This window comes from Alexandromys fortis, unplaced genomic scaffold, assembly GCF_014885135.2.
Source record: "Alexandromys fortis isolate MF-2015 unplaced genomic scaffold, M_Fortis_MF-2015_v1.1 scaffold_0, whole genome shotgun sequence".
Classification (NCBI taxonomy): domain Eukaryota; kingdom Metazoa; phylum Chordata; class Mammalia; order Rodentia; family Cricetidae; genus Alexandromys; species Alexandromys fortis.
In genome coordinates, this window is record NW_026067949.1 from 45,446,333 (window position 1) to 45,471,357 (window position 25,025).

Here is a 25,025-nt window from a genome sequence, read left to right on the forward strand (position 1 = left end):
TGTGTTTAGAGACTTGAGGTCAAACTTGAGACCAAATTCCCCACTTTCCAGGACTCTTCAGGTTTATAACTAAAGCTAACCGCTAGTTGGGACCCACTGATGCTGCAGAAGGTTGTCTCTTGCTTCAAGGCCAGCTGGTGGCATGCATCAGTTTCATCTGCAGAAGACAGGCTAGTAGTAAATTAGAAACATAAATTGAAAATGTCATTAATAAGGGAAGCCCATGAACATCATGGCCACCTAGTTGTTGACCCTTGTGATGACATGGTTGACTGAGAGCTCTGGTCTTCGGCCACCACCTAGCATGTCCAGAGATCACCATGCTGTACCTTTCTATCTCACGAAAAGATCAAAATCCAAAACCGTAGAGGTGATCGCTAATGAACAAGTATATCTTTTGTACTACTCTCCAGTAAACAAGAATATAAATTTGTGGTCGTCTGTACCTTCATAGGAACACAAATTAGCATTTGGTCAAAGAGGAGGGGACTGTAGCCTAGCCATCCAAAACATAATCTAAGTAATATGGGGATTCCAGTGGCTCTCAAGGGTTTAGAAATGGCTCTTAATATATTGACTAGTACTTTTATGGGTTGGCAGAGGAAAATATGGCTAAGAAAGTTTAGGAAGGAAGGAAGAAAGCCTTTCCCAAGCAACTCATGAACTAATGTCTAGTCCTTTAAGCATCTCTAGTATGGCAGGCCACAGGAAATTCATGCTTTAAGTGGCCTATAGTCTGGTCTAGCAAGGCAATCACGAGCTTCAATCAATGCTATAAATTGTGTTAGTGTTCACAGACACAGTGGGGTCAAAGAGTAGTTGAGTAGCTGTACCCTGGTAGGGTCCACGGTCAAAAAGGATTCATCCCTGAGATGGAGGCCGGCTTCATGAGCTTGCTTTGGAGAAGTCAGAGCAGATCAGGAACTGCAGGAATGTGAGACCAGGTCAGGGGAAGCCAGTGGCTCAGCCTGGGACTGTGAGCCTCAGCCTGCCCTTGGCGATAGGGAAAGGCCTTGAAGTGTCTTTTGTCATTTTGTTCTGTTGGAACTAAAGATGCACCCCAGAGTAGTTTCAAAACAGAGACCCACACAGTGTTCTTAAAGCAGGGTAGTGTTTCAACCGCAGCCAACAGGTCAGTATGGCTGTTGGAGAGGCGGAGCAGGAACGTGTGTTGGGAGCCCTTGTCATTTGCATTCCTCATTGCTTCCATCAGAGCCACCTCTCAACAGCCAGGTAGAGATTTTTGCTGCATCTCTGAGAGACCTGGGCAAGTGTGACTTTAAAATGAGTCCACTTGAAATAAGGATCTGGCATGAGGGAAGACAAGGAACTATAAAGACACTTCCGAGACTTTTAACTTAGCCCAGATACACTTCTATTCACGCTCCCTCTATTCTCCTTCCCAAACTGTTGAACAGCTGCACTAGATCATCAGTTTATATCTCTCCAATTCCCTTCTATTCCTGACTAAAAGGAGTGGTGAGATCCTTACGGATGCCATCCATACTCGGGTGAAAGGAGTGCCCGTGTTCCAGCGCACAGCTAGGCACGAAGGCGCCAGCCGTCCAATGTATGTGTTGGTGGATCTCTCTTAAAACATTGCGCCGCCCCTCGCCTCCTCCTCGTCGCTGGTAAACACTGAGGACTAGCAAGTGGACTTAGCCACGCTTTTAGTAGTTAGTGGGAAATCTTGATTTTTGGATGCTGGCTAGTACTCTTAAAGTGTCATTGTCTGTTCAGTCGGCTCGGGTGGTTTTGCCTAGTAACCGCACAAAAAAAAAACACCCACCCCCCCCCCCCCCCCCCCCCCCGCGTGTCCTCCTGAGGTTTCAGGCCAATCAATAGTTTTTACTCTGGGTATCGACAGCTCTCTGCTGAATGCCCTTGTCTTTGGTTACGTGGGCTGACTGTTGTGAAATGGATTACATGCTTTTATTGCCACTTGGGGTTTAATCAGTGCCCAGCATGTCCTGTGCGTGGTGTACCCGTGACTTTCTTTTGCCTTTTTAAACGCCCGGGACATGGGGCTCTTGATGGTGCTGCCTCTGAGAGTTGCAGACCTTCACTGATCAGTTTTTAACTCAGAGCTTCTGCTTCTTTGCAGGATGCGACAATTTGGAAGCCTGATTCATGCCAGAACTGTCGTTGCCATGGTGATATTGTGATCTGCAAACCTGTTGTTTGCAAAAACCCTCGGTGTGCCTTTGCGAAGGTATGGTTCCCTAATTGTAGCCTAAACTTACTGGTAAAGTCGACAAATGACCGAGTTTCTAAATCTTTTTGGTCACATTTTTGCATCGATTCCAGTCTCTAATTGGAAGCTAAAGGAAACGAGGTAGAGAATTTTAGTTTTCCTCAGGTAAGAATATAAGAATATCTTCATTTTCATTTATTGACCACATATTCTTGGCAAATCCCGTGGTTAAAGGTTTTAAAAATGTCACTTCCTTTAGTATGATGGGAGATTAGTGTCTTCTCCCACTTCACGGTGAGAAAGGTAAAGCCTGGGGACTTTAAGCAGTTAGCCATGACCATACAGTTAATAAACTGCAGCTCAGGGATTTTACCTGGTTCTGACAGGTGCCGGAGCCGTTGACAGCAGTCACTATCTCTGCGCCACTGACTGGCTTTCTAAAGATGGATTTGCAGAAAGAGCTTGGCTCTGGCGACAGCCTTGCTACACGGCTGGACCCATGGGAAGCAGGAGAGCTCCGACTCCGGCATCTCCCTTATCCCCTTTTCTCTCTCTTCTGCTCAAAATAGTGTATACCTATTTTGCTGGGAAAGTGTTTTCTGGTTGCTGACCCTTTTTGAGTCAATCTATTTTTTAAAAGCTTAACTACTAAATGCAAAAACTGGAACTCTTCAGAGAAGAACAGTTATTTTCTTTGAAAAGCGTTCTGTCAGTCTCAGAAGCACAGTTGGGTTGGCTAGACCATTCCCTTTCCCCAGCAATTAATCTTGACTCTTTCTGCCTCTCATGGCAATAAAGTTCTCCTTTTCTCCCTAAGATCAGAATGAAAATGTGCTTTATACATAGTTAGGCTTCCTATGCTGTGATTAAATACAATGACCAAAAGCAGCTTGGAAAGGAAAGGGTTTATTTGGCTTACATATGTCAGTTTACAGTCCACTGACTGACGTCAGAGCAGGATCCTGGAGGCAGGACCTGAAGCAGAGGCCAAGGCGGAGCGCTGCTTACTGACTTGTTCTCCATGGTTTGTTCGCCTTTCGAATGCCCCAGGACTGCCTGTCCAGGGATGACACCACCCACAGTGGACTGGGCCCCCCACACCAACCATTAATCAAATTAATAGCCCACAGACTCACTGCAGGCCAGTCTTATGGAGGTATTTTCTCAATTTAGATTCCCTCTTTCCAGGTGTGTCTAGGTTTGTGTAAAGTAGACAAAAACCAACCAGCACAGAAGCCAGGAGTCTATAGATGTTTAAGTTTGCTAATATTATATTATATACTTATGGATTCTTCTATTGTATGGAACAAATATTTCTAAGAAATCACTCCTTTTCCTACTTCACAGGACTGTTTATGTTGTTATAGAAGAAACCCTGAATTAAATGTTAGAGAGTTTGGATTGTACTGTTGAAAACTAAACTAAATTTTTAATATTTTCTGCTGTCATATGTTAATAGTCAAAAGTAATGGAGTTCATTATGGTATTTCCTGTAAAACTGGAGAAGCTCTTTGCCCGCTATTTATCTGCCTGGGGAGCGATAGCCAGAATCAGTGTAGAACTAGGAAAATGTGATGGCAAAAGAACAATCAAGAAATGGTTTGAAATGAAATAAGCAGACACCCCAAAGGGAGTGCAGAGGGCCAATGAATGCATGAAAAAGTCATCTGAAGAATGCAGACCTAAAGCCCTTTATACCAGGGGTCAGTGAACTAAATTCAGCTGCATCTTATTTTGTATTAATTTAAAATATTTTGGGCTGGAGAGAACTAAGTCAGTAAAGTGCTTTCTCACAAGCTTGAGGTTCCAGATTCCATATCTAGAATCCAGGTTAAATAAACAACAAAACCCACAACTGGACACAGTAGTGTGAACGTATAGCCAGGGTAAAAACAAGCGGACCCTTGGAACTTGATGCCTGTCTTCGCACTTGAGAGGCCAAGGCAAGGGGAATCCAAACTCAGCCTCTCTGCTTAATCTTTTTAGCTTCTCTTGATCACTGGGCTTCACTTATTGAGCTGCCTGGGTGGTCTCTAAATAAAGGAACACACACACACACACACACACACACACACACAACCCAACAGAACGAAAAGCAAACCAACCAACCAAACAAGCAAAGAACAGTGGAATACAAAGGCCCTATGATAGAAGTATCTTTCTCTTTCTCTTCTATACACACACATACATACACAATGTACATATAGAAATATATAAAACAAAAGAATTGTTTTACATCTTTTAAATGACTAAAATACCAAGACCCTAATTTAGAAAAATTGTGTGAAATCCGTGTTCTGTGTCCATAAATAAAGTTTTATTGAGACACAGGCGCCTCACCTGTTTCTGTGCTGTCTTTAGTGGCTTTACTACTTTCATGGTAGTTGTTGTAGCTCTGATATGCCCTGCATGTGGCCCCTAAATGCTAATGTCAAGTCTCTGTCTTTTTACAGTTTCTGATTCCTGTTCCTACTTTTTCTCAGCTCTGGAAACCCCTCCTCCCGATTCCTCAGGCCAGATAACTTAAATCGCCCCGAATTCATCACTTGCTCCCACATCTCACACCCAGAAAATTCCCCAGCTCTTCCTTTCCAAGGACAGGCCTTTTCCCGGCTTCCCACAGCACCCCTTAACTGGTTTGGCTGATTCTGAACCTCCCCTTGTCATAGCAGCAGTCACATAGTAGCCAGGATGATGCTGTGAAAGTTGAAGCCTGCTCATGTTGCTCCCCTCTTTAAACCCCTCCAGTTGCTTCCCTTCCCAATTAGAATAACTGCTCACAATGTACTTCATACCACCATTGTAGATGTTTAATTAATCATCTGTTAGCCTTTCTCTTGTTCACTCTGCTTTAAATATTGAGCCTCAGTGCTGCTCCCTGGATAAACACAACACACACACACACATGCACACACAAACACACACACACACACACACACACACACACACACACGCTTGTACATGTGCATCCTCTCCCCCATCCATACATACCTGAGGGGAAAAAACTCTTAGTGGGAACAGCAAAGTGCAAAATTCCCACAGCAGCAGCATGTATGATGCATGGATACCTTGTGTGTGTGTATGTGTGTGTGTGTGAGAGAGAGAGAGCATACATAATGTATCATGGATACCATGTGTGTGTGTGTATGTGTTAGCATAACATAATGCATGTCTATGCGTTGATTCACGGCTTAATCCTTCACTTTCTTTAAGTTTTGCCTGAATGCTATTCTGTTAAAAATTTCAACTCTCGCTGGGCGATGGTGGCGCACGCCTTTAATCCCAGCACTCGGGAGACAGAGGCAGGTAGATCTCTGTGAGTTCGAGACCATCCTGGTCTACAGAGCTAGTTCCAGGACAGGCTCCAAAGCCACAGAGAAACCCTGTCTTGAAAAACCAAAAAAAAAAAAAAAAAAAAAAAATTCAACTCTCCACCACCTAGCACATATTATCTTCTCTTTTTATTGACACTAATTACTATATAACACACCTTATATTTATTTTATCAATTTCTTCTTACTATCTCTTTTAGTCACTGCATTTCCTTAATGTCTGCAATCATACTGGACCCACAGTAGGTACTCAGTCAATACTTTTGAATGATGTATGGGAGCATGAATGAAAGATGAGGCTAGAGAATAAGGCCTACATTATAGAGGAGTTTGAACCTGTACTAGGTAGCTTAGAGCTTAATTTTTAAGATGATAGAGTCTAGTGGCGTTGTCATGCATGAACGAAATATCCAAGTTTCCTTTTAGAAGGACTTTTCTGTTTTTTTTTTTTTTTTCGGGGTTAATATATAACATTACAAGTGAGGATGTTAATCCAGAGGCGATGAGAACAACCCAGGGGAGAGAACAAATACATAGACAGCGGCATTGGTAGTGTAGGGATCGAGAGGAAATGTCGAGTTAAATGCACATGTAGGGTAAGTCAGCAGAACTTGATGAAGCTTTAAAGAAGAGAGTGCTGTATAGAGAAGGACGGAGTAGGCTCCAGAGCATGGAGCTGGAGTGTGGTGGAGGTAGGAAAATCACCCTGTTCTCTAGGAATGGACAAAAGAGCCAGGGGTGGGTTCAATGCATTTAAGTGTGAGGGCAAGATGCGGGCAAATAGTGATGCATTGCAGCGATGAGCACCTGATGCAGGTGACTCAGGAGTCGCTGTTGTAGTGGTGGCAGTCTGTCACAGCACAGGCCTTGAGAGCAGCTCGCCTCATGGGAGCCAAGGGCAAAGCCAGAGACTCTGTTTTCACTTTAGAAGTTCTGCCGTTACTCTCGCCCATCCTCTATTCAGGGCACCAGCTTATAGGAGGGTGTGACTCTCAGGGAGGGGCTCCTAAGCCTCTCCTCTTTGGCATTGCCCATGCCCTCGGGGAAGCATTTTATTCATTTCCTAAGTGCTTCTCAATGCTAGCAAGTGGGCAGTGACTCCCCGCTGCCGCAGAGTGTGTGAGAGTAGAGAATATCAGGGAAAGGGAGTGACCGAGGTTAGGTAAAGCATTAGTGGGGATGCTGAGGACCTTCAGGAGCAGGGAGCCACCAACCAGTGGGAGTTCCCTCTTGCCTAGTGATACTGTTCCCATGGCAGTTTAAGCCACTCCTGTAAAAGAGGCACAATGCATCCTGGACTGGGATTTGGCTCTGCTAACGAAAGAAAGCAGCAGAGATGGGAAGTGACAGGTCCTGGGCAAACGGGGCCAACTTGACACTGAACGTATGCCGAGGAGACGCGTTCAAGGCTCCCTTTGAAGGAAAGATGAGTGGGAGCGAAGGCTTGCTGAACCCTGGGAACCTTGCTTGCAGAGCTGAAGCTTTCCGGTCTGCAGCGGGTTAGAGTATGGGAAGATGGCAAGCTTGACTGTGGCCCCTAAGCTCTCAGCAGTAGAAAGAAGGATTTATCGAACTGAGGCGATTAAGAATGTACGAGGGTCGAGTGTAGATCTTGCCGCTTTCACATTGAAGTTGTTCAGGATGGTGCTTAGAAACAGGCAGAACTGAGATCGGATGCCGAGGCTTCTGTGAGTCTGATAGGGTGATCAGCAAAGGTGTTTACCTGGTAAAACTGTAGCAGTTAACTATGTAAACACGATTAATATGTGTAACTATTATTGTTCGCACATATAGTCTACACGCTTGATAGGATAGCTCGCTTTTATCCATTGTTTTTATTTCTTGATCATGGTCTAAGAATATTAACTCAAAAATTCCAGACATAAATACTCCACATGTGTTAAATTATGGGACATGGGATCTATAAGATGACTAAGGACACTTGCTGCCAAGCCTGGTGATCTGAATTGTATCCCTAGGACCCATAGGGTGGAAGGAGAGAGTCAACACTTGTGAATTGTCTTGTTGCTTCCATGTGCATGTCTTGGCATGCATCCATCCCTCCAGATACACCATTAGACAAACAAATGCAACAAAACTTTTAAAAGAATTGTATGACATCATTCACAGAAATCTTTTGCTGGTTGTCTTAGGGTTCTATTGCTATGAAGAGACAACTAATAAAGGAAAACATGTAATTGTGGTAACTCATTCACAGTTCATAGATTGGACCCGCCATTATCACGATGGGAAGCAAGGCAGTGTACAGGCAGACATGGCACTGGAGCTAGGAGTCTTTACCTCTTGATCCAAAGGCAACAGGCAACAGGGAGTGGTCTGTGACACTGGGTAGTATCTTGAGCATATAGGAGACCTCAAAGCCTGCCTCCACAGATACATACTTCCTCCAACAATGCCACACCGCCTAATAATGCTACTCCCTTTGGGGGCCATTTTCTTTCAAACCACCACTCTGGTCCACTCCATCCTGTTCAGTTGTCCCTTGATCCAACACAGCCAGACTGGGTATGCTTCCTCTCACTGGCCATTAGTGGTTATCTCGGCATGACGTTTTCATTCAGGTAAGTCTTATTTCCCTTCATGATTCATCAAAGCATAAGGACAGAGATGGTGACAGTTCACTTACACTGAAGGGAAACCCTAAAGTGCTCCCCCTAAATAGATTGGTAAAGTTGTCAACTTATTATAGAAGAAATGAGTGTTGAGGCTACCAAGATCTATAATACATTCTACATTTTTATAACATTTATTATAGCGTATTATTATAAATTTTTTGAGACTTACATTATTGGCTATTATTTTTAAGCTTACTGTTTTTAGTTTGCAAATTAAATTTTACTGTAGGTATTTATGAGTGGGGGAAAAACACAGTCCATACAAGGCCTGGGATGTCTGCAGTTCAGGCATCTGTTGGAGGCCTAGGATACACTGCCCATAGAAATGAGGGCATTGAGTAGATGTTAGCTTTAATCATTAAGTTGTATTCATTATTATTACTAGTTGATTTTTTTCAGAACCTAAAAAACTCATTTTGCTGACTTCTCTGCAACCTCCATTGATAGGTCTTATTCATGCAACCACTATCCAATGCTATAGTGTAAAGCTTGGAGAGAGAGTAGGCCAGTGTACTGTATGTATTCTGCAGCCATTCCAAATCACGTGAACAGGTGGCAAGAATCCCCTTGTCTTGTTTTTCATATAATTGCATGCAGCAGTCTTGGCTCCTCCTTTAGCCCGTGTCTATAGTATTCCCCAAGACATTCAGTAGATTGACCCAAGCGAGGACCCAACTCTTCCTCCTCAACTGCCACTCACAAAGAATATTATACTTTGAGATGCTCTTTTGAATGCTGAATCTGAAAGTTAGTTTGTTTTAGAGAAGGTGGAAAACCCCTTGGAATTTTCCCTTCTACCTGCCTTTCTCTCTTGCTCCTTGATTCTTTGTTGTTAAGCAATTGGATTATGTCATTTTCTATCTGTATGAAATGCTTAGGGGAAATTATGCTAATGTAGCTTCCCTTGCTATCTTGGCAGAGATTAAAGTGTAGTTTCCCTTTTCAGGTTCAGAGGACACCCTTCTGAAACAGTCATTATTGTTGCATAGCATGGGGAATTTCATAAAATCTCATATAAGTTTTGTTCTTTATCAATCAAGTGATGATAATTTGATGGTGCTGTTATGGATGGATTTCTGTAGTAGGTTTACACCTTTAAAATATTCCTCCTTTCTCATTGACTCTTTCAGATGTAGTTAGATGAACCGAGGAGTCTCTTGTTTGTGTTCTGAGTAGATGCTTTGCAGCCCTTCCTGCTAACACAGGTCTCCAGCCACTGGGGTCGGATCACTCATTGCCCCTTGTTTCTCATCTCTGAACTGTGGGAAAGATGTAATAGGTGGAGCGTTAGTTCCTAGAAATAACGTCGTTGTTCTCCTTGTATGTCCACTTCTTTTTGTCTGTGTGTGTGGTGCTGGGGATGGAATTTAGGATGATACACGCACTGCAAGTGCTTCCCCACAGAGCTCCGACCTTAGCCTCTAATTTTGTGACATCTCTTAAGCAGATTCTTCACGGTGGCAGATGTATTATTATTATTATTATTATGCGTGAGAGGCAGATCCTGAGCCATCTTCTTTTTTTTTTTTTTAATAATATCACAAGCTGAATTGTAGAAACCTCAGGAACGGCCATTTATTGGCACCGAGGAATCTTACTGAGGTTTCCTTGGCATCTCATGCAGTGTCCCCACCACGAAACTACTTCTGTCAAAACGTTGTCCTTCAACCTCTGTCCCTCTTCTCTGCTGCCAGAAGTGAACCAAAATCCTTAGATGCTCGATTCCCCATCCCCTGCTCCTGCGCTAAGCCTTGTTCTTCCGCTCTGTAGCAGTTTCCTACGCCAGGGTCCTTTCTCTTCCAACAGAAGCGAACACTGCAGTTAGAGAGATAAGCCTTTCCCGCTCATCCGCTGCTTTCCTTGTGTGCAGGATTTCAGTGGAAATAATTCGCCACTCCATTACATTTACATGTGAAAAGGCCCAGAGGATTGTTATTTTTTTTCCTCTAAAGAAATTACTTTCCAAAAAGCCCCTCTTGACTGAGAATCCTTTGTGTTGGTGTGTTTACTTTCCAATGTCTGTCTTTGTTACCTGTGGAAATGCAGGAGGTTTAGGCAATCTCAGAAACCCGGGGTCTGCAGAACTAGGGTTTGGGGTTGTATTTCATACTGAACTGCTTTCCAATATCCAGGGAGAAGTGCTGCAGATCGGCCCCAACCAGTGCTGCCCGCAGTGTGCACCGAGGACTCCTGGCTCTTGTCACCATGAGGGAAAAATCCATGAGGTAAGCATCAGGTCCAAGGTGCACTTGTGGGTCGCAGACAGAAGAAAGCCTACTGTTAAGTCCCAGATGCTAACAGATGGGTTTTTCACTTGTTTGTGTAGTCTGACTAGAGAGCCAGGTGTAGGAGGCTCATTTGGCTTTCTGTGAGTGCTAAGTGTTTTTGTTGTTTGTTGTTTGTTTTTGAAAAGTGTCCTATTTATCCCAGAAGCTTTACATAAATATCTGTACACTGAGTTTGTGTCTGCATAAAGAGCAGACTGAGAAGATGTTGGGGTTGAAGGGCTCGCAGTCTTGAATAATAACAGCACCACCCCCCTTTTGTAGATTACATATAGATTTTTGTTTGACAGTTGTCTATAACCCTGAGCTGGTGAGTAGGGCACATGTGACTACTCCCATGCTAAAGTTGAAAAAGACAATGAAGTTGCAGATACCTCGAACCGTTTGTCAGTGTCCTGTTACCTGTTAGGAAATGATGCAATCCAGGTGAGAGTTTGGTCTTTTAACTCGTAGTTCAGGGATGAGTCCCTTAAGGTATAGTTTTTCAGTCTCAGGACCGTAAACGTTTTTGTTTTGGGGTCATCCTAAGAACTAGAGGGAGTTCAGTTTTTCCCTGGCTTTTCCTCACTAGACGTGAAGAGCATCCCTCAGGCACGACAACTAGCAATGTCTGTCGTATGCCAGGCTTTCCTTAGATTGTTACCCTTCCCTGCCTTCATCAAGAGCCAGAGTCCTGACAGTCTGGCCCAAAGATTAATTTCCAGAGTCCAAAGATTATTATTTTTTCCTCCTTAGATCACATTTCCTAAATCCTACAAGCTTAGTTGTAGATATTAAATACTAATTTAAACGCAACACTGTGAGATTTATAGCAGAGCTTTTGAAACTAGTTCCTTTCTCCTTGCTAAAGCATTCCCCTGTTGTATCAGGGAAAGCTGAGCTCTCTGAAGAGAGAGAGGCTCTGTGCTTTAATGCTCATTTTCCACCTGATACAGTATGTTCCTGGAGTTAGCATCTCTGCCTATTCAGGAGAGAGCGTGGGTTAGCAGGATTTGATAAGCCCACTCTCAGGTGCTATTCAGTATATGTACCCAAAACTCAGTGAGTACAATGCTCCTGTCCCCATGGACTGGGTCAGCTTACTCAGCCCACTGTCTCCCAGGAACCGTAGGAAATGTCTCTTTCCATTCCACACAATGTCCAGATGAGAGACACCTAAGCGGGATCTACGCTGGGAATGTCGTGATCCCAGCTGTCAATATGTGTTGCCTGAGCCGGTTTGTTCTATAGGGTGGTGTCACCTTGAACTGCCACATAGGATCCCTGGGATGTAGAGGTGTTACAGGGCTGGCTGGTGATGCGATTCAATGCCGGTTCATCACGTTGAACACAGGTGTGTTGTTTAAGTTGACCGAATTCTTTGCTGGCTGTGTGATGTCCAGGAGATACTAGGACCCAAAATACAATCAGGATCTGGTCTGGGAGAGAAAAAAAAAAACAAAAAACAAACAAACAAAAAAAAAACAGACACATCGAAAAGACATGGTACCCGAGATAGTTACGTAGAGATTTTAAAACTGATTTAAGAGCACCCTTGCCAGGATTATCCTTGCAATTCAGCATGGGTCTTTTAATGGACACCATCTGTTTACTTATATTACATTTATACACATTATAATCTTGTAATCTTCAAGTCATCTGAGAGTACTAAGAGTAGTTGGATATCTTTGTAGCCATCTTTGCTTGTTAAACTAACATAGAGCGTGGCCCTGCCTTCTTCAAAACAGATGCTCAGTGAATATAAAAGAGTGAAAAGCTCAGGCTGATATTCAGTCTTTTCTCCATCCTCTTCAGTGTCTTCGCTCCAGGGTAGTCACTGTCGTGGGTGGCTAGGCATTTCTGAGGCCATAGGCGTGTTGTGGGTTAATGATAAATCCTTGTGTCTCTTAATTTTGCCTTTCCCTCTGCCTCCCTTGGAGCTCACTCCTGCTGCAATATTGCCAAAAGCTGTAGACTAGATAGAAACAGGCTCACGTGCATGGTTTCCTGTGTGTACTTTCAAAATTCATCCCCTCGGAAAATGTTATCATGATATTTCTGGTACTTGATGTAGCTGCAAAAAAAGGCTGAATTTTGAGAACCGTGGCTTTGCAGGGAAATCTTTTATGCTCTACTTCTTCAAACAGACTGGAGAGTGGTTCTTTTTAAAGTTACAATAAAATCAAACTTTTGTCACAGGTTACAATGATTATGATCTTTGTTTTCCCATCCTTGCCTGCCCCACCCCAAACTCAATGACCTCCAGATTCTCTTCCAAATCCTGCATTTCTGATTTGCCCAAGCAGGTTAACACACTCATGTGCTTTTGTCTGGGTCTGGCCTGGGATTTTTCCCTGGCTTTCAGCTCCCCACCCCCACCTTTCTCTTCCCTTTCAGCCTATTTAGGAAGCCATTTTCAGAGTGCCTTGCCCCACCCCTGAACAACAGTAAGCCTCTCTTTGGCTGCTGGGTCGCCTCACATAGGGCTGGTTATGGCAACTTTCTTGGCAGCGGTAAATTAACCTGCTGTTTTAAGACTGCTGTGGTGTTCCGAAGTAGAAGCTTGGACCTGGGAGAGAGATTTGGTAGAGGCTTTAGGGTAGCCTGAGCGTGGCAGGAGGGGACAGCTGAAGTGATGCTGTCTCCACTGATTGTGGTTCAAGCTCAGGGATGTCAACAGAAGGCTAAGTTCAGGGCGACATGATAGGTACCCCTCAAGTGAACAGCTGAGCCTCAAGAGAGGATGCCTCTGCCTGTAGAGGAGTCAGCATCATATTCAGCTCTGAACTCAGCAAGCTGCCGCAAGCCTGAAGCCTTTTCCTTGAGTGAGGAAAACACTGGAGCCATTGGGCTGCCTCCAGGTTGTTTAGGAGTGCTGTGGGGTTTGTTACAGCCAGGACTGAGGAAGGCAGTTTTATCTCTAACCCTGCCAATGGGGTGCCTACATATTCTCTATGGGCTCTTGCCAACCTAGTCAGGGCACAATGCTTAAGTGTCTTTTTCTGAAGAGGTGTTTAAATGATTATTTTCTTGTCCCAGGGTGGTTGGCTCAGGAAGAGGTGGGGGCCCCCTGTAGTAGTGAGGAGGTGCAGGCTGTGTCCCACTGCCCGGCTAGCTTAACCCCCAAAATAACCACACAGAAACTGTATTCATTTAAATAATGCCTAGCCATTAGCTCTAGCCTCCTATTGGCTAGCTCCACATCTCGATTTAACTCATTTCTTGTAATATGTATGTCACCATGAGGTCGTGGCTTACCAGGAAAGATTCAGCATGTCTGACTCTGGCAACTCCATAGCTTTGTCAGCTTTTTCCCAGCATTCAGTTCTGTCTCCCTTCCTACCTAAGCTGCTGTCCTATCAAAAGGCCAAGGCAGTTTCTTTATTCAACCAATGAAAGCAACACATAGACAGGAGAACCTCCTACACCAGCCCCCATTGTCCCTTTCTCTCTTCTCCACACATTGCTCCCATCACCCAATAGCCTAAGTGTAAGGAGAAAGCACAGGAAGAGTCAGCAAACACAGAAGGTGTCAGGAGGTGACGACTTGCGTGAATCCCAGTGAGAAAGAGGAGTAAGGAGCATGGACCCTGATATTCCTTTCCAAGAGGGCAAGGGAGAGCTGAATTATGTATGTGAGAGAAGAAATTCATATTAAATTCAGCTCTGTTCTACTCAGAGTAGAGGGTGTAATTATAAAATACACCGAAAACTCTGAGATATTCAGTATTCTGAATTTATAACCTTATAAAAAGATAAATTAGGTGAAGAAATATATATATATATATATATATATATATATATATATTCTGTCAGTAAGCCAGGCAGATACTTTAGTCTATTCTTTGGACTTATGTCAGTATTCACTAACTTATTAGTTGACTACATGGAAGGATATATTGAAGATGTCACCTGTAAGATTTGCTTTTTCCAAAAATCTCATGTTTTAAAAGGGTGTTAATGAGGTTAAGATGGCACAGCAAGAGCTGGTCCTTGTGGGAGCACTGCTTGATGTGTCTATTACTCCTGGATTTTATGTAGCTCTCTTTGCTGCCACAGTGTTTATTAAAAGTAATGCATTTGTAAATGGGTATGGAGAACCCTGTGAAATTATTTATATAGATATAAATAACATTTGGCAGGTGCTGGACCCCTTGATCTCTAGGCAGAATGCTTTGCATACATTATCAATCCTCAAACACTCTGGGGAAGGGCAAAACACTCGTTATGGGTAGAGGCAGAAGACAAAGATGGAGGAGGACATGTTTGGCTCATCCTACCAGGAGATGAGGGAGTAATTCTCTTCCCTTGCCCTGTGCACCTTGGCTCACCCACAGGAGCCAGCTGTGTGGCTTTGACATGAAACAATGTTGCCTCCCTCCTGAATGGCCTTTGGTATTCCTATAACTCTCAAGGCTTTGTGAAGGGAGAAGCCACTGCTTCATCTCGTGTCTCCTGAATGAGATGCTAGATTCACATGATCCCAGAGCCCAAAGGTACCTAAGGGCTTTGCTAACACAGCCCTTTCATTTTTCAAATGAGAAACCTTGGTGATTGACAGGCTGTTATTACAGTTAATTTTTTCTGGCCTGTGTCTGAAAGGTGGCATGATTAGAGATGGTTTAGAAACAACTCAGGGATTCTTTTTCTCGTAGTAGCAAAAAACAAGGTCTTGTTTTAGTGAACTGAACTGTCTAGACACTTAGAAATAGGATGTGTTTTCTATGGCCATGTGACCCTGTGTGTCAGAAACAAAGCAAGGCTGGACTTGGTGAGAAGGGGCACTGGAGCAGTGGCTCCCTTTTAATAAAATGAACTTGCTCACCTGAAGTTGTTTTCTTCAATGGATTTAATACTAGGTGATTTATTAGCTGTTTTAATAGTAAGTTGCTCTGTTATGATAAAAATTACAGTATCCTATTGGTGAAAAATTGGACAATAGAAAAATGCATAAGCAAAACTAAAATCTGTAAGTAACTCCCATGTTCTGAATCCACGCTTTCAGTCTCTTGACTGTTGTTTTGTGTTGCCAGCAGGGGAGATGGCAGATGAGGCAGATCGGCAGGTAGGTGGAGAGATGGGTAGATCGCTAATACACAGATGTGTTTTCACACATGTCGAATGCATGGTTTATATCCCGCCTTTATAGAATAATGCTGTAGCTAGCTTCCTGTCACACTCTTGGAGAACGTTATTCTCTGCTAGTAGCCTTTGGGTGGCTTCCCAGTTTTCACTGAAAGAGAGTTTTCACTTTGACTACAGAGAGCAACGTGCAACCCTCAAACTGGAACCTTTTGGCATGCCATTGATCATTTTCTTGAGATAATTTCTTAAAAGCTAAATTAACAGGAAAGAGCATCTTTAAAAAAACACAATGCCCACCAAACAACCAAGCAAAAATAAGATAAACAAAAGCAGAAGAAATTCATGAACTCATGAGGGAAGGGCCTGGGAGGACTAAACATCTTCCTTTGTTTTTTAAAATCTTTAAAATGTTTAGCTGATAAGCAAAACGTGCCTGGATCCAGGTGCTGAGTGTGATGATTTGGTGTGCATCTACCCTGTGAAGTGACATCACAGTCAAGTTAATTAGAATAGCCATCACCACGCTTGCTTCACATTAGATCCGGGAATCATCTTCCCTCACAAGAAAAGGGTGTCTTTTCTGCAGTATTTACCAGCTCTGCTGTGGATGCTGTCGAGCACAGCTGTATACAATGCCAGGTCCTTCTGCCTGCCCACATGAACCCTAATTGTCCCTTCAACATGGTACCTTCTGAACCTTTCTAAGTTCCTTGTGAAGGACATACTGTTACATTGTCTCATTTTCCCAGACAAGGAAGCAAGATTGATGTAACTTCATTCCCGAGATAAAAATGCCTGAACCGAGCCCTGGAAGTGTGTAGGCCACTGCTGGAAATCTCAGCTCTGCCACAGCATGTGTGTATAACTGCTCCTTTGCCTTCCCGGGGTGTCTATCTGGAGGAGAGAGTAGTCTGACTGATAGTGGGCTGAGTTCCAGATCCCGGGATTACAATGGCTACCGGATACTGCGGTTGTTACAGTTCTAGCCCAGCCTTTTCCTAATTCCTAAACATTAGACTTGGCCTGCTTGCAGAGTGAAGAAGAGCTGACTTGTTCGGGTAAGATAAGGCTCCTTTGTGTATGAGATGGAAAACTATCTTGGACGCCAGTGTGAAAAAGCCAGAGAATCGCCTGTTACAACTCTAGGTGTAATCCCTAGGTTATATTTCTGGGACTGACTGCCTAGAACGTGCGGTACTTTGATAAAAATCCATAGATGATATGTGATGAAGCTCATCCATCATAGCTAGCTTTAAAAGAGGCACATTGGAACAGGTTCCGGGATTGAGGAAACTTCATCAAACTAAATTTGCTATGTATCTTGGGAAGTGCACCATCAACCCATCCTGCACTGGAGACTGGATGCTGGGGTAGCTGTTCTTCTAATCAGGCAGCACGCACATTGGTGTTGACAAACTGGTTTGTTTGCCCTCACACCAAGAATGACTAATTTAGATACATTGGGTACTGGCTAAATTATATAAGTGCTTTAAACCTGGAGAACATGGTAACCCAGCATTCTAGAAATATTCTGTATATGTGGATGGGTGCCCTCACTGGAACCATTTATTGCTCTCTAGTTTCTAGGGAAACTGGATAGAGTAGGGGCCTTCTTTTGACCCTTCTACATACTTCTAGGAATGGGAGATCAATAGGGGTGTATATGTGTTACTATGGAAGAGAGAGAGAGAGAGAGAGAGAGAGAGAGAGAGAGAGAGAATATAAGTCTGAATAGGAATGAGGATATGTGAGCTAATCAGGCTTGAAAGTCAAAGAAGGAATCAGATTAGAATGAGATCTATTTAAAGTGATAGGATCTAGGGGCCAGCAGTGTAGCTCGGTAGTAGCTGAATGTGTGGTTAGCATTTCAAAGATCTTGGGTTCAGTCCCCAGCACCTCCCAAATTAAAGACTAGCTTGACAGACGAGGTGTGGTGGCGCACAGCTGTGTCTCATGCTGCTTGGGAGGCTGAGGCAAGACGATCACTTCAACCCAGGAGTTTGAGGCCCAACATAAACAGCACTGCGAGCTTTTGTCTCGAAATAGATGATAGAGCAATTATGAAAATCCCCAAAAAGATGTTTATATACTTTACTATGGGATTCACCATTTCTTCAAATGATGGGTCTGGTGGTATTGACAGTCTAGAATTAAGCAAGAGGCAGGTCCCTGGGCATGACTGTGGAGTATTTCCCTGACTGCACTGATGGAGGTGGGAAGCCGCACCCACTGTGAGATCGCTTCTGGACCACATAGGTGGAGAAAGGCCGAGCCAAGGCCTCCATTCATCTCCCTGCTCCCTGATTATGCATTTGATGGAACCAAGTGCTTCAAGGTCCTGCCGTCTTACTTCCTTGCCGTGAATCTGAACCTTGACCCGTGAACTGGAATAAACCCTCGCTTTCTCAAGTTGCTTTGCTCAGATATTTTATCTTAGCAACATGGAAAGAAACTTGAGACAACGGGATAGGTGTTGTCTTTTTCCTTTTGCATCTTTCTGAAATTTTCAAATACAAAAATCTTGGCGGCAAAACGAAGAAAACCCATCTTTAAGTTGGTCTCCGGTAGAGAGCACTGCAGTGTCTGGTCAACCTTGCTGGGCCGGTTCAGTCCTTTCCCACCTTTCCCAGGCTCCACCCTCAGTACAAGGGCTGTGTCTGTTTGGCTGGCAGGAGTCTGGGGTCTGCAGCTAACCTTCTCTTTTCCATTTGCCTTGCAGCACGGCACAGAGTGGAACTCGGCCCCATGCACTGTGTGCTCCTGCACTCATGGAGAGGTGAGGTGCTCCCACCAACAGTGCTCTCCCTTATCGTGTGGACCGCAGGAGCTGGAATTCCTTGCCGAAGGAGGCTGCTGCCCCATCTGTGTGGGAGCAGGAAGTGAGTATCAGCTGGTGGGCAGGGGCCCTCTCTGTCTTTGAGGTTACAGATGCCATCTTTTTCTCTTGTCTTTCTTGCTCAGCGTGGTTCGGAGATTCTGAATTCCCTTCCTCTTTGAGCCAAGGTGGTGTGGCCTTGAATTTGGTCATGGGATTGGCACAGCTCTTTAGGCTTCATTTTAGCTGTGGAATTCTGCGGGTCTCTTATTTGCACATTGTAAACAGAGCCTCTGCTTTTATTTCCTGGCCGCCCAGACCTGACTAATCTCACAAAAACTATATTAATCACAGCACTGTCTGGTCAATGGCTCTATCATATTTCTAGCTAGCTCTCATATCTTGAATTAACCCATTTCTTTTTTTTATTTTTTATTTGAAAAAGAAAACAAACTATCTTTTTTCATTATACATACCAATCCAAGTTCCCACTCCCTCCGCTCTTCCCATCCCTTTCACATATCTCNCCCCCCCCCCCCCCCGCCACCCCCTGACTCCATCCTCTTTCCTCTTCTATCTGTGCTTGGGTTTCCTGCCTTTCTATATTCTGCCCTGCCATAGGCCAAAGCAGCTTCTTTATTAACCAATGGCAATAAAACAAATTCACAGCATACAGAGGGGAATCCCACATCAGCATATTGTACCCTGACCAGCTGCATCTCTATACTTTCTTTCAAAGGAGCAGAGAAATAGTCTCCTTTTATTGAACTTTATGGGGCATAGGTCATTTTTCCTTCTCCCTTCATAGACAGAAGGCCCAGACCTGTTCTCCATCCTACTTCTGGTTCTGTCGTCTGGTCTTAGATGCAATGTCTTTCTCTAAGACAAGCACAAAGTCGGGGAGGGGCTCCCTTCATTATGTTTCCTACAACCTCGCTGAACAGATTACTCCTGCTATACACTGAGGCACCCCACTTTCTCTCAGCAAGCTGGGGCATGCTTCCAGACCTGTCCTGTGAACCCATGCTTTCTCCGCGTATCCGTTTCATTATATTTTAGAGACGCGTGTCCTGTTGCACTTTCGTTGGTATTTGTATGGACTTTATTGTAAGCAGGAATTATATCATCAGTCCGTCATGCTCTCTGCTGACATGTAGCGATTAGAAAATGATTAAGATGCTTCTTTCTTTCCGTATTGGCTGAGAGTCATGCTCTCTTCTTGTCTTTTCCCTTTATATAGATCCCTTTTTTCCTTCCAGTCCCTGGTTATTCTACCTCTGAGCTCTTTGTTATAGATAGCCATACCAGAGATTTAAAGGCATGTCTAGGAACCCATGGGAGTGGAAAGTCTACCTGTGAGTGTCAGGACTTACCCATCAGATGGTATGAGGACCGTCAGCACCTTTACGTAACACAAGCCTGAATGTGAAACCACACAAGCAGCCGAGTTGGGGTGGCACAGGATGGTGATGCCTCATTTTCTGGGGTTCACTCTTAAATCTTAGGAGCATTTTTCATTGGTTCTCTATGAGAAAGACATACTTAAGACATTTTTCCTCTAGAGATTAGAGATTCATTCAGGAACAGTTACTTAATGGGTAAAAACGCAACATTTTACGCGTAAAGAGTAAAGGAAACTTCTACTTTGTCTCTCTGTATGTAAAAATTCTGTATTTTCATCTGCTCCCATGGATCTGCGAACACTCAAGGGTGAGAGGAGCTAACCCCCTCCCTAGCACCCTGTGCATACTCCAGAACATGGTACAGAGAACACATGAACAAATGCTCCCTCTTGGGACCGAGTTTCCTGAGCAGGTGAAGGGGACTGGTGTATCCGTGTTTGGACTTCCCGCCCATCTTCACTCTCCTAAGCCATTGGCCAAAATAACTTCATTCATCAACCAATGAAAGCAACACACATACAGAAGAACATCCCTTATCACATGGAGTTTGATTTGAGACAGTGTAGGAGAAGGAAGCTTCTGGAACATGACCAGAGGAGGACTGTCAACTGGGTGCTTCCTCTACTCTCTGAGCTAGCCGGCTTTCACCTCGGCATCTGGCTCCAGAGTCTTTATTGATAAAATGGAATGATTGAGATTTTGTCACAAACACCACGACCCATACAGTGACCCTGGGCCCAGTGCACTCAATCGGTCAGCTTTGAGACCAGCACATGAGTACTGACCTAGCCCTGTGCCTTTGTCCTTCCAGAACCCTGTTCCTACGATGGCCATATATATCAGGACAGAGAGGAGTGGCGACTGAGCCGCTGTGCCAAGTGCGTGTGCAGGAATGGCCTCACCCAGTGCTTCACAGCTCAGTGTCAACCTCTTTTTTGTGACCAGGTAAGGAGGGACTCTCAGAGCCGACTTCTCGCAGGGAACCGCCTGCCGAAGAGTTTCAAGAGTTGGTTTTTTGTTTGTTTGTTTGCTTGTTTGTTTTGAGATCCTGTTAGGCGCCCATCAAGATGTTTTTTTCCCCCTCTTAGAAGCTACGAATAGGTCTGATTACCAGCCATTTAGTCAAATTGCTACACGATGGAACTGAACCTGAGGGCTACACGTAAGGAAGCCTCCAGCTTGAAATGCAGATGTTCTTAAAAAAAAAAGTAAGGCTCAACATCTGGAAAGCTGGGTAAAAAGATGAAGTTTGTTACTTTTCTGCCATGTTTAGGTATAGTTTGCTTTTTTAAAGATCTAGGCATGCCTTTGAACATGATTATCCAGATGTACACCATTTAATTCTTATAGGATAGTGACTCAAGTTCCCAAAGTGTTTTCTCAGGGGGTGTTCACGACAGAGGGATCATCTTCATTTAATGCTGATCCAGTTTTCAAAACATTAGGCTGTTCACACAAATCTAGAGGAGAGACTCCATTGTCAATATATGTGGTGCAGGCAGTGTTTTATAGTTTTCTCCTCTTCCAGAGGCTCCCGAGGACGTGCCGGGAAAGTTGACAGATAACACTGAGAGGAGTTTTGCCTCCAGTGGAAAAATAGTTCATTTTTTGATCCAAGGAAAAGCTGGGGAAACCAAGATTTAGTTGCTACACAGTAGCCCTTTGTGTCAAATAAAACAAAATCAATAACGTGGCATATTGTGACAATTGGGCAATGCTTTAAAGGCAGACGAAAGGCAATTAGCCATGAAATGCTAAGTGCCAAATCTAGGGAAATGTATCTAATTGAAAGACTGGATTCTCGTGCCTACATTATGTCTAATTCTATGCCCTTGCCCCAGCTTTCAGTTCATCAACAAGTCTTGTTCCAGCTTCTGATCACATGTTGGACAAGGCTGTCATGTTGGGCGGGACATGTTGACATGTGTCATAGTTTATTCTTCCTATATAGTGAGGGCGTGGAGGGAGGAGGAAGGGGGGGGCTGTTGAGAATCTTCTGCTTTAAATTGTAAAATGACCATATATTGCATGCCAGGGCCAGACACTGGAATAATTGAAAGTACTATTTCTCATGTTGAAAAGAGTAACTGTGTACTCTTTCTTCATTCGTAGTATCCATTCATTGTTTATACCAGTGTATATAGTCAATGTAAAAGGTGACATTCTGTGTGATACCTCAGGACTAACTGATACATGAGTGACCCCAGTCACTTCTGTATTCTTAAGTCATTTTCCATCCATCTGTCCGTCTGTCCATCCATCCATCCATCAACCATCCCCCAGATCACTTAGAACCACTTAATACTAATTCAATACCTCTGTGAAATGTTAATTCCAACAACGACATAGAGGAGTCCTGTAGAATTGGTGGTGTTGATATAGCACCTAATCCCACCTATACCCTCAGAATTGCCAACACCACCACCAACAACCACAACAACACACTTCTCAGGTGTTTATTGTGTACCAGTTCTTTACTTCAAGGGCTTTGTAATTCTTGTGACAGCCCCATGAAGTAGGAGCAATTTCTACTGTCTTCATTTTGTGGCCAGCAAAACAGAGGCCGGGGGAGGGTAAGTAACTTGTCCCGGGTACAATAGCCAGCTCTTCGTGCCTCAAGCAGTTCTGTGTCTCTAACTCAAAAGATCACTCCCAGCACATAGTTAGTTCACAGTAGCAAGAGGTGCAAACATAACAGTCAAGTGTGGTCGAGCGTAGCTTAGATGCTTTTGTTTATCGAATGTAAGGGGGAAAATATAGTTCTCCATAGTTGAGCTCTGGAACGTTTCTAACTTGTTGAAGGATTTCCATGACTTATGAAGTTCACTTGTTCATTTGTTTGCTTTTGTTTTAATTAAGCAGGATTTTTTCCCACTAGTTAAGGAAAGCTTGGGAAGGGCAGAGAACAGAACAAAAATAATCCCTGATGCTCGATTTCTTTCTTTGGCAATTTGTCCCAGTCCTGATAGACAATGGAGACTCATGCTTCTTGGGATGCTGATGATCACATTCTAAAAGTTGGTGATTATCCACAGAAAAGGAGAAGATGTATTCCCTTGATGAAATAATGAATTCAAATGGAACTTTCTCCTCTCCCCTTTTGTCCAGATACCCTGGCAGCTGAACCATAGCCCTGTCACCTTTATCGTCATCACTAAAATGATCTTTGCAGTCCGATGAGACGCGATCCTGGCGATGTTTAGTTGGTTACTATGCTGCAGGGCATCTATCTACGCCAGGGTCTCAAGTATCTGAGGCAGGTGCCCCATCCCTGAGCCACATCCTCAGCCCACCCGCAGGGTTGTTTTGGTTTGAATACCACAAATTTCTCATACTAATGATTAACCTAAGCCATTTGAATTTCATCTTTAGGTATCTTTACAAAGAGATTATTTGTATGACCTCCAAGCTTTCACACACTTGAGAAACATTTTCTTGCTTCCTGTCCACATCAAAGGCAGTTTGGAGTCTGAACCTAGAGGGCTGAAGACTCATTTCCACTGGATTTTGGGTTCCAGTGTCACAGAGGAGTCGGAGGCCTCTCTTTTCTCTGCTTTGGCCCTTGTTGCAAGACATACAAGCTTTCCCTGTACTGTGTTCTTACTCAACGTGCCCGCCCGTAACCACCTTCTGGTCTCAGGTTTGGGGCTTTGTTTGAGGAGAGGATTTAGGGGAGGCATCCCTTACTTCAATACCCCTCCCCGGAGGGAGGACCAAGGCATTTTTTTTTCTTTAGTTCTCTTGTAAGGTGCCTCATTTCTAGTCTGTAATTTACAACTAGGTTGCAATGATGTATTCTTGTAGGATGGTTTTAAACCCTTGTAATTCAAACATCTTCCTGGATGTTTCTTGGTAAAATACTGTTTGGAAAAACCCATTCCCCATGTATGAGAGCTGTCTGCCAAAGATACAAGGCCCTGGGCCACTCAAACTAGGGAGACACATTCATGATCATACAGAGTGGAGTTCACTGAGGATTTAGAGACAGATTGTATCTTGGATTTTAACATGGGTGGGTTCCTACTTGCTGAGGCAGGAGGAGGTTACCTGCTTGTGAGCCTAAATGAGTGTGGGCCATACCAGGATGTAGGCAGCCTTTCTCAAAACCCAGCAATGTATCAGACATCAGAGGTCAGCACACGTGCTTGGGGAATTGGATGATGATGCCTGGTGGGGTCTGAGATGCATGCCAAGTTCATCTGGTGAACAGGCTGGTGGAATAACCAATATCGCTATGATTGTTGTCAATCTGAAGCTTCCCGTGTAGCTTTTCTTATCTCTTGCCTTTAATATAGAGCCTTTTCTTACAGTGCTCCAGTGTTTTGATTTTTTTTTTTTACGTTTGGTTTTAGGGAACCACTTTGGCTCCAATTTTTGTTTCTGAAGAAATATCTCTGAATCTTTCCTTGCTCTATTCTTTCTCAGTCATTTTCTCATTTGCTGCTCAGTCTCTCTCTATAGCTTTGAGGAGATCTTCTTGTTTTTATGTCTGCTGTTTCCAGAACTGCAGATGCAGAGATGGGAGAAGAACAGAAGCGAAGACCTAGTTTGCTGTCCTGTTTGTTGCTTTTAGATCACACTGTCTCTTCTTGCACAGCCCCCCCATCCTATCACCCCCACCATCCACTCTCATCAAACCCCACCGTAACAGGCTGGCATATTCCAGTCAGAGAGGTCATCTTAGTATACACAAGGTTCCAGGTTCAATTCCCAGCACAAGCAAAAAGTAAGTGGAAGAAAAGACCCAAAGAGGGGGCTGGAGAGATGGCTCAGCGGTTAAGAACACTGACTATTCTTCCAGAGGTTCTGAGTTCAATTCCGAGCAACCACATGGTGGCTCACAACCATCTATAATGAGATGGGGTGCCCTCTTCTGGGGTGCAGGTATGCACACAGGCTGTATACATAACAAATAAATAAATCAAAAAAGAAAGAGAGAAAAGAAAAGACCTAAAGAGAAGAGAGAAATCGTAGAAGTGTGCTTCTTCAGGCCTTTCCCCCTTAATGAGTGTTGCTGAGTCAATTAAAACAATACATTTTCATGCTCAGCTTTGATTGTTTTATAGCTCTCAATAAACAGCCTTGAAGTCAAAGTCAATAGAAGATGTTTCGTTTTCTTATAATTCATTCTTTGGGGTTTTCTCCCCACATCTGGTTTTTCATACTTGATCAGGAGAAATCTTTCTTCATTCCCTTCCTCATGCTACAATAATGGTGGCCTTTCCTCCACGCGGTCCTTTGGATGCGTGGCCAGGTGCTCAGCACTCAGGGCTGGGATCCACTTTCACTCGGTGTA

General features: G+C 43.8%; 1 protein-coding gene across 1 annotated transcript in view; it reads left to right on the top strand.

Moving 5' to 3' along the window:
- Fras1 (Fraser extracellular matrix complex subunit 1) overlaps positions 1-25,025 on the top strand; it is a 398,956-nt gene that overhangs the window by 150,813 nt on the left and 223,118 nt on the right. The window contains exons 3-6 of the mRNA XM_050150115.1: positions 2,105-2,212; positions 10,295-10,387; positions 18,231-18,390; positions 20,541-20,674. Of these exons, the coding sequence (XP_050006072.1) occupies positions 2,105-2,212; positions 10,295-10,387; positions 18,231-18,390; positions 20,541-20,674 (495 nt within the window). The remainder of the gene's footprint in view (positions 1-2,104; positions 2,213-10,294; positions 10,388-18,230; positions 18,391-20,540; positions 20,675-25,025) is intronic.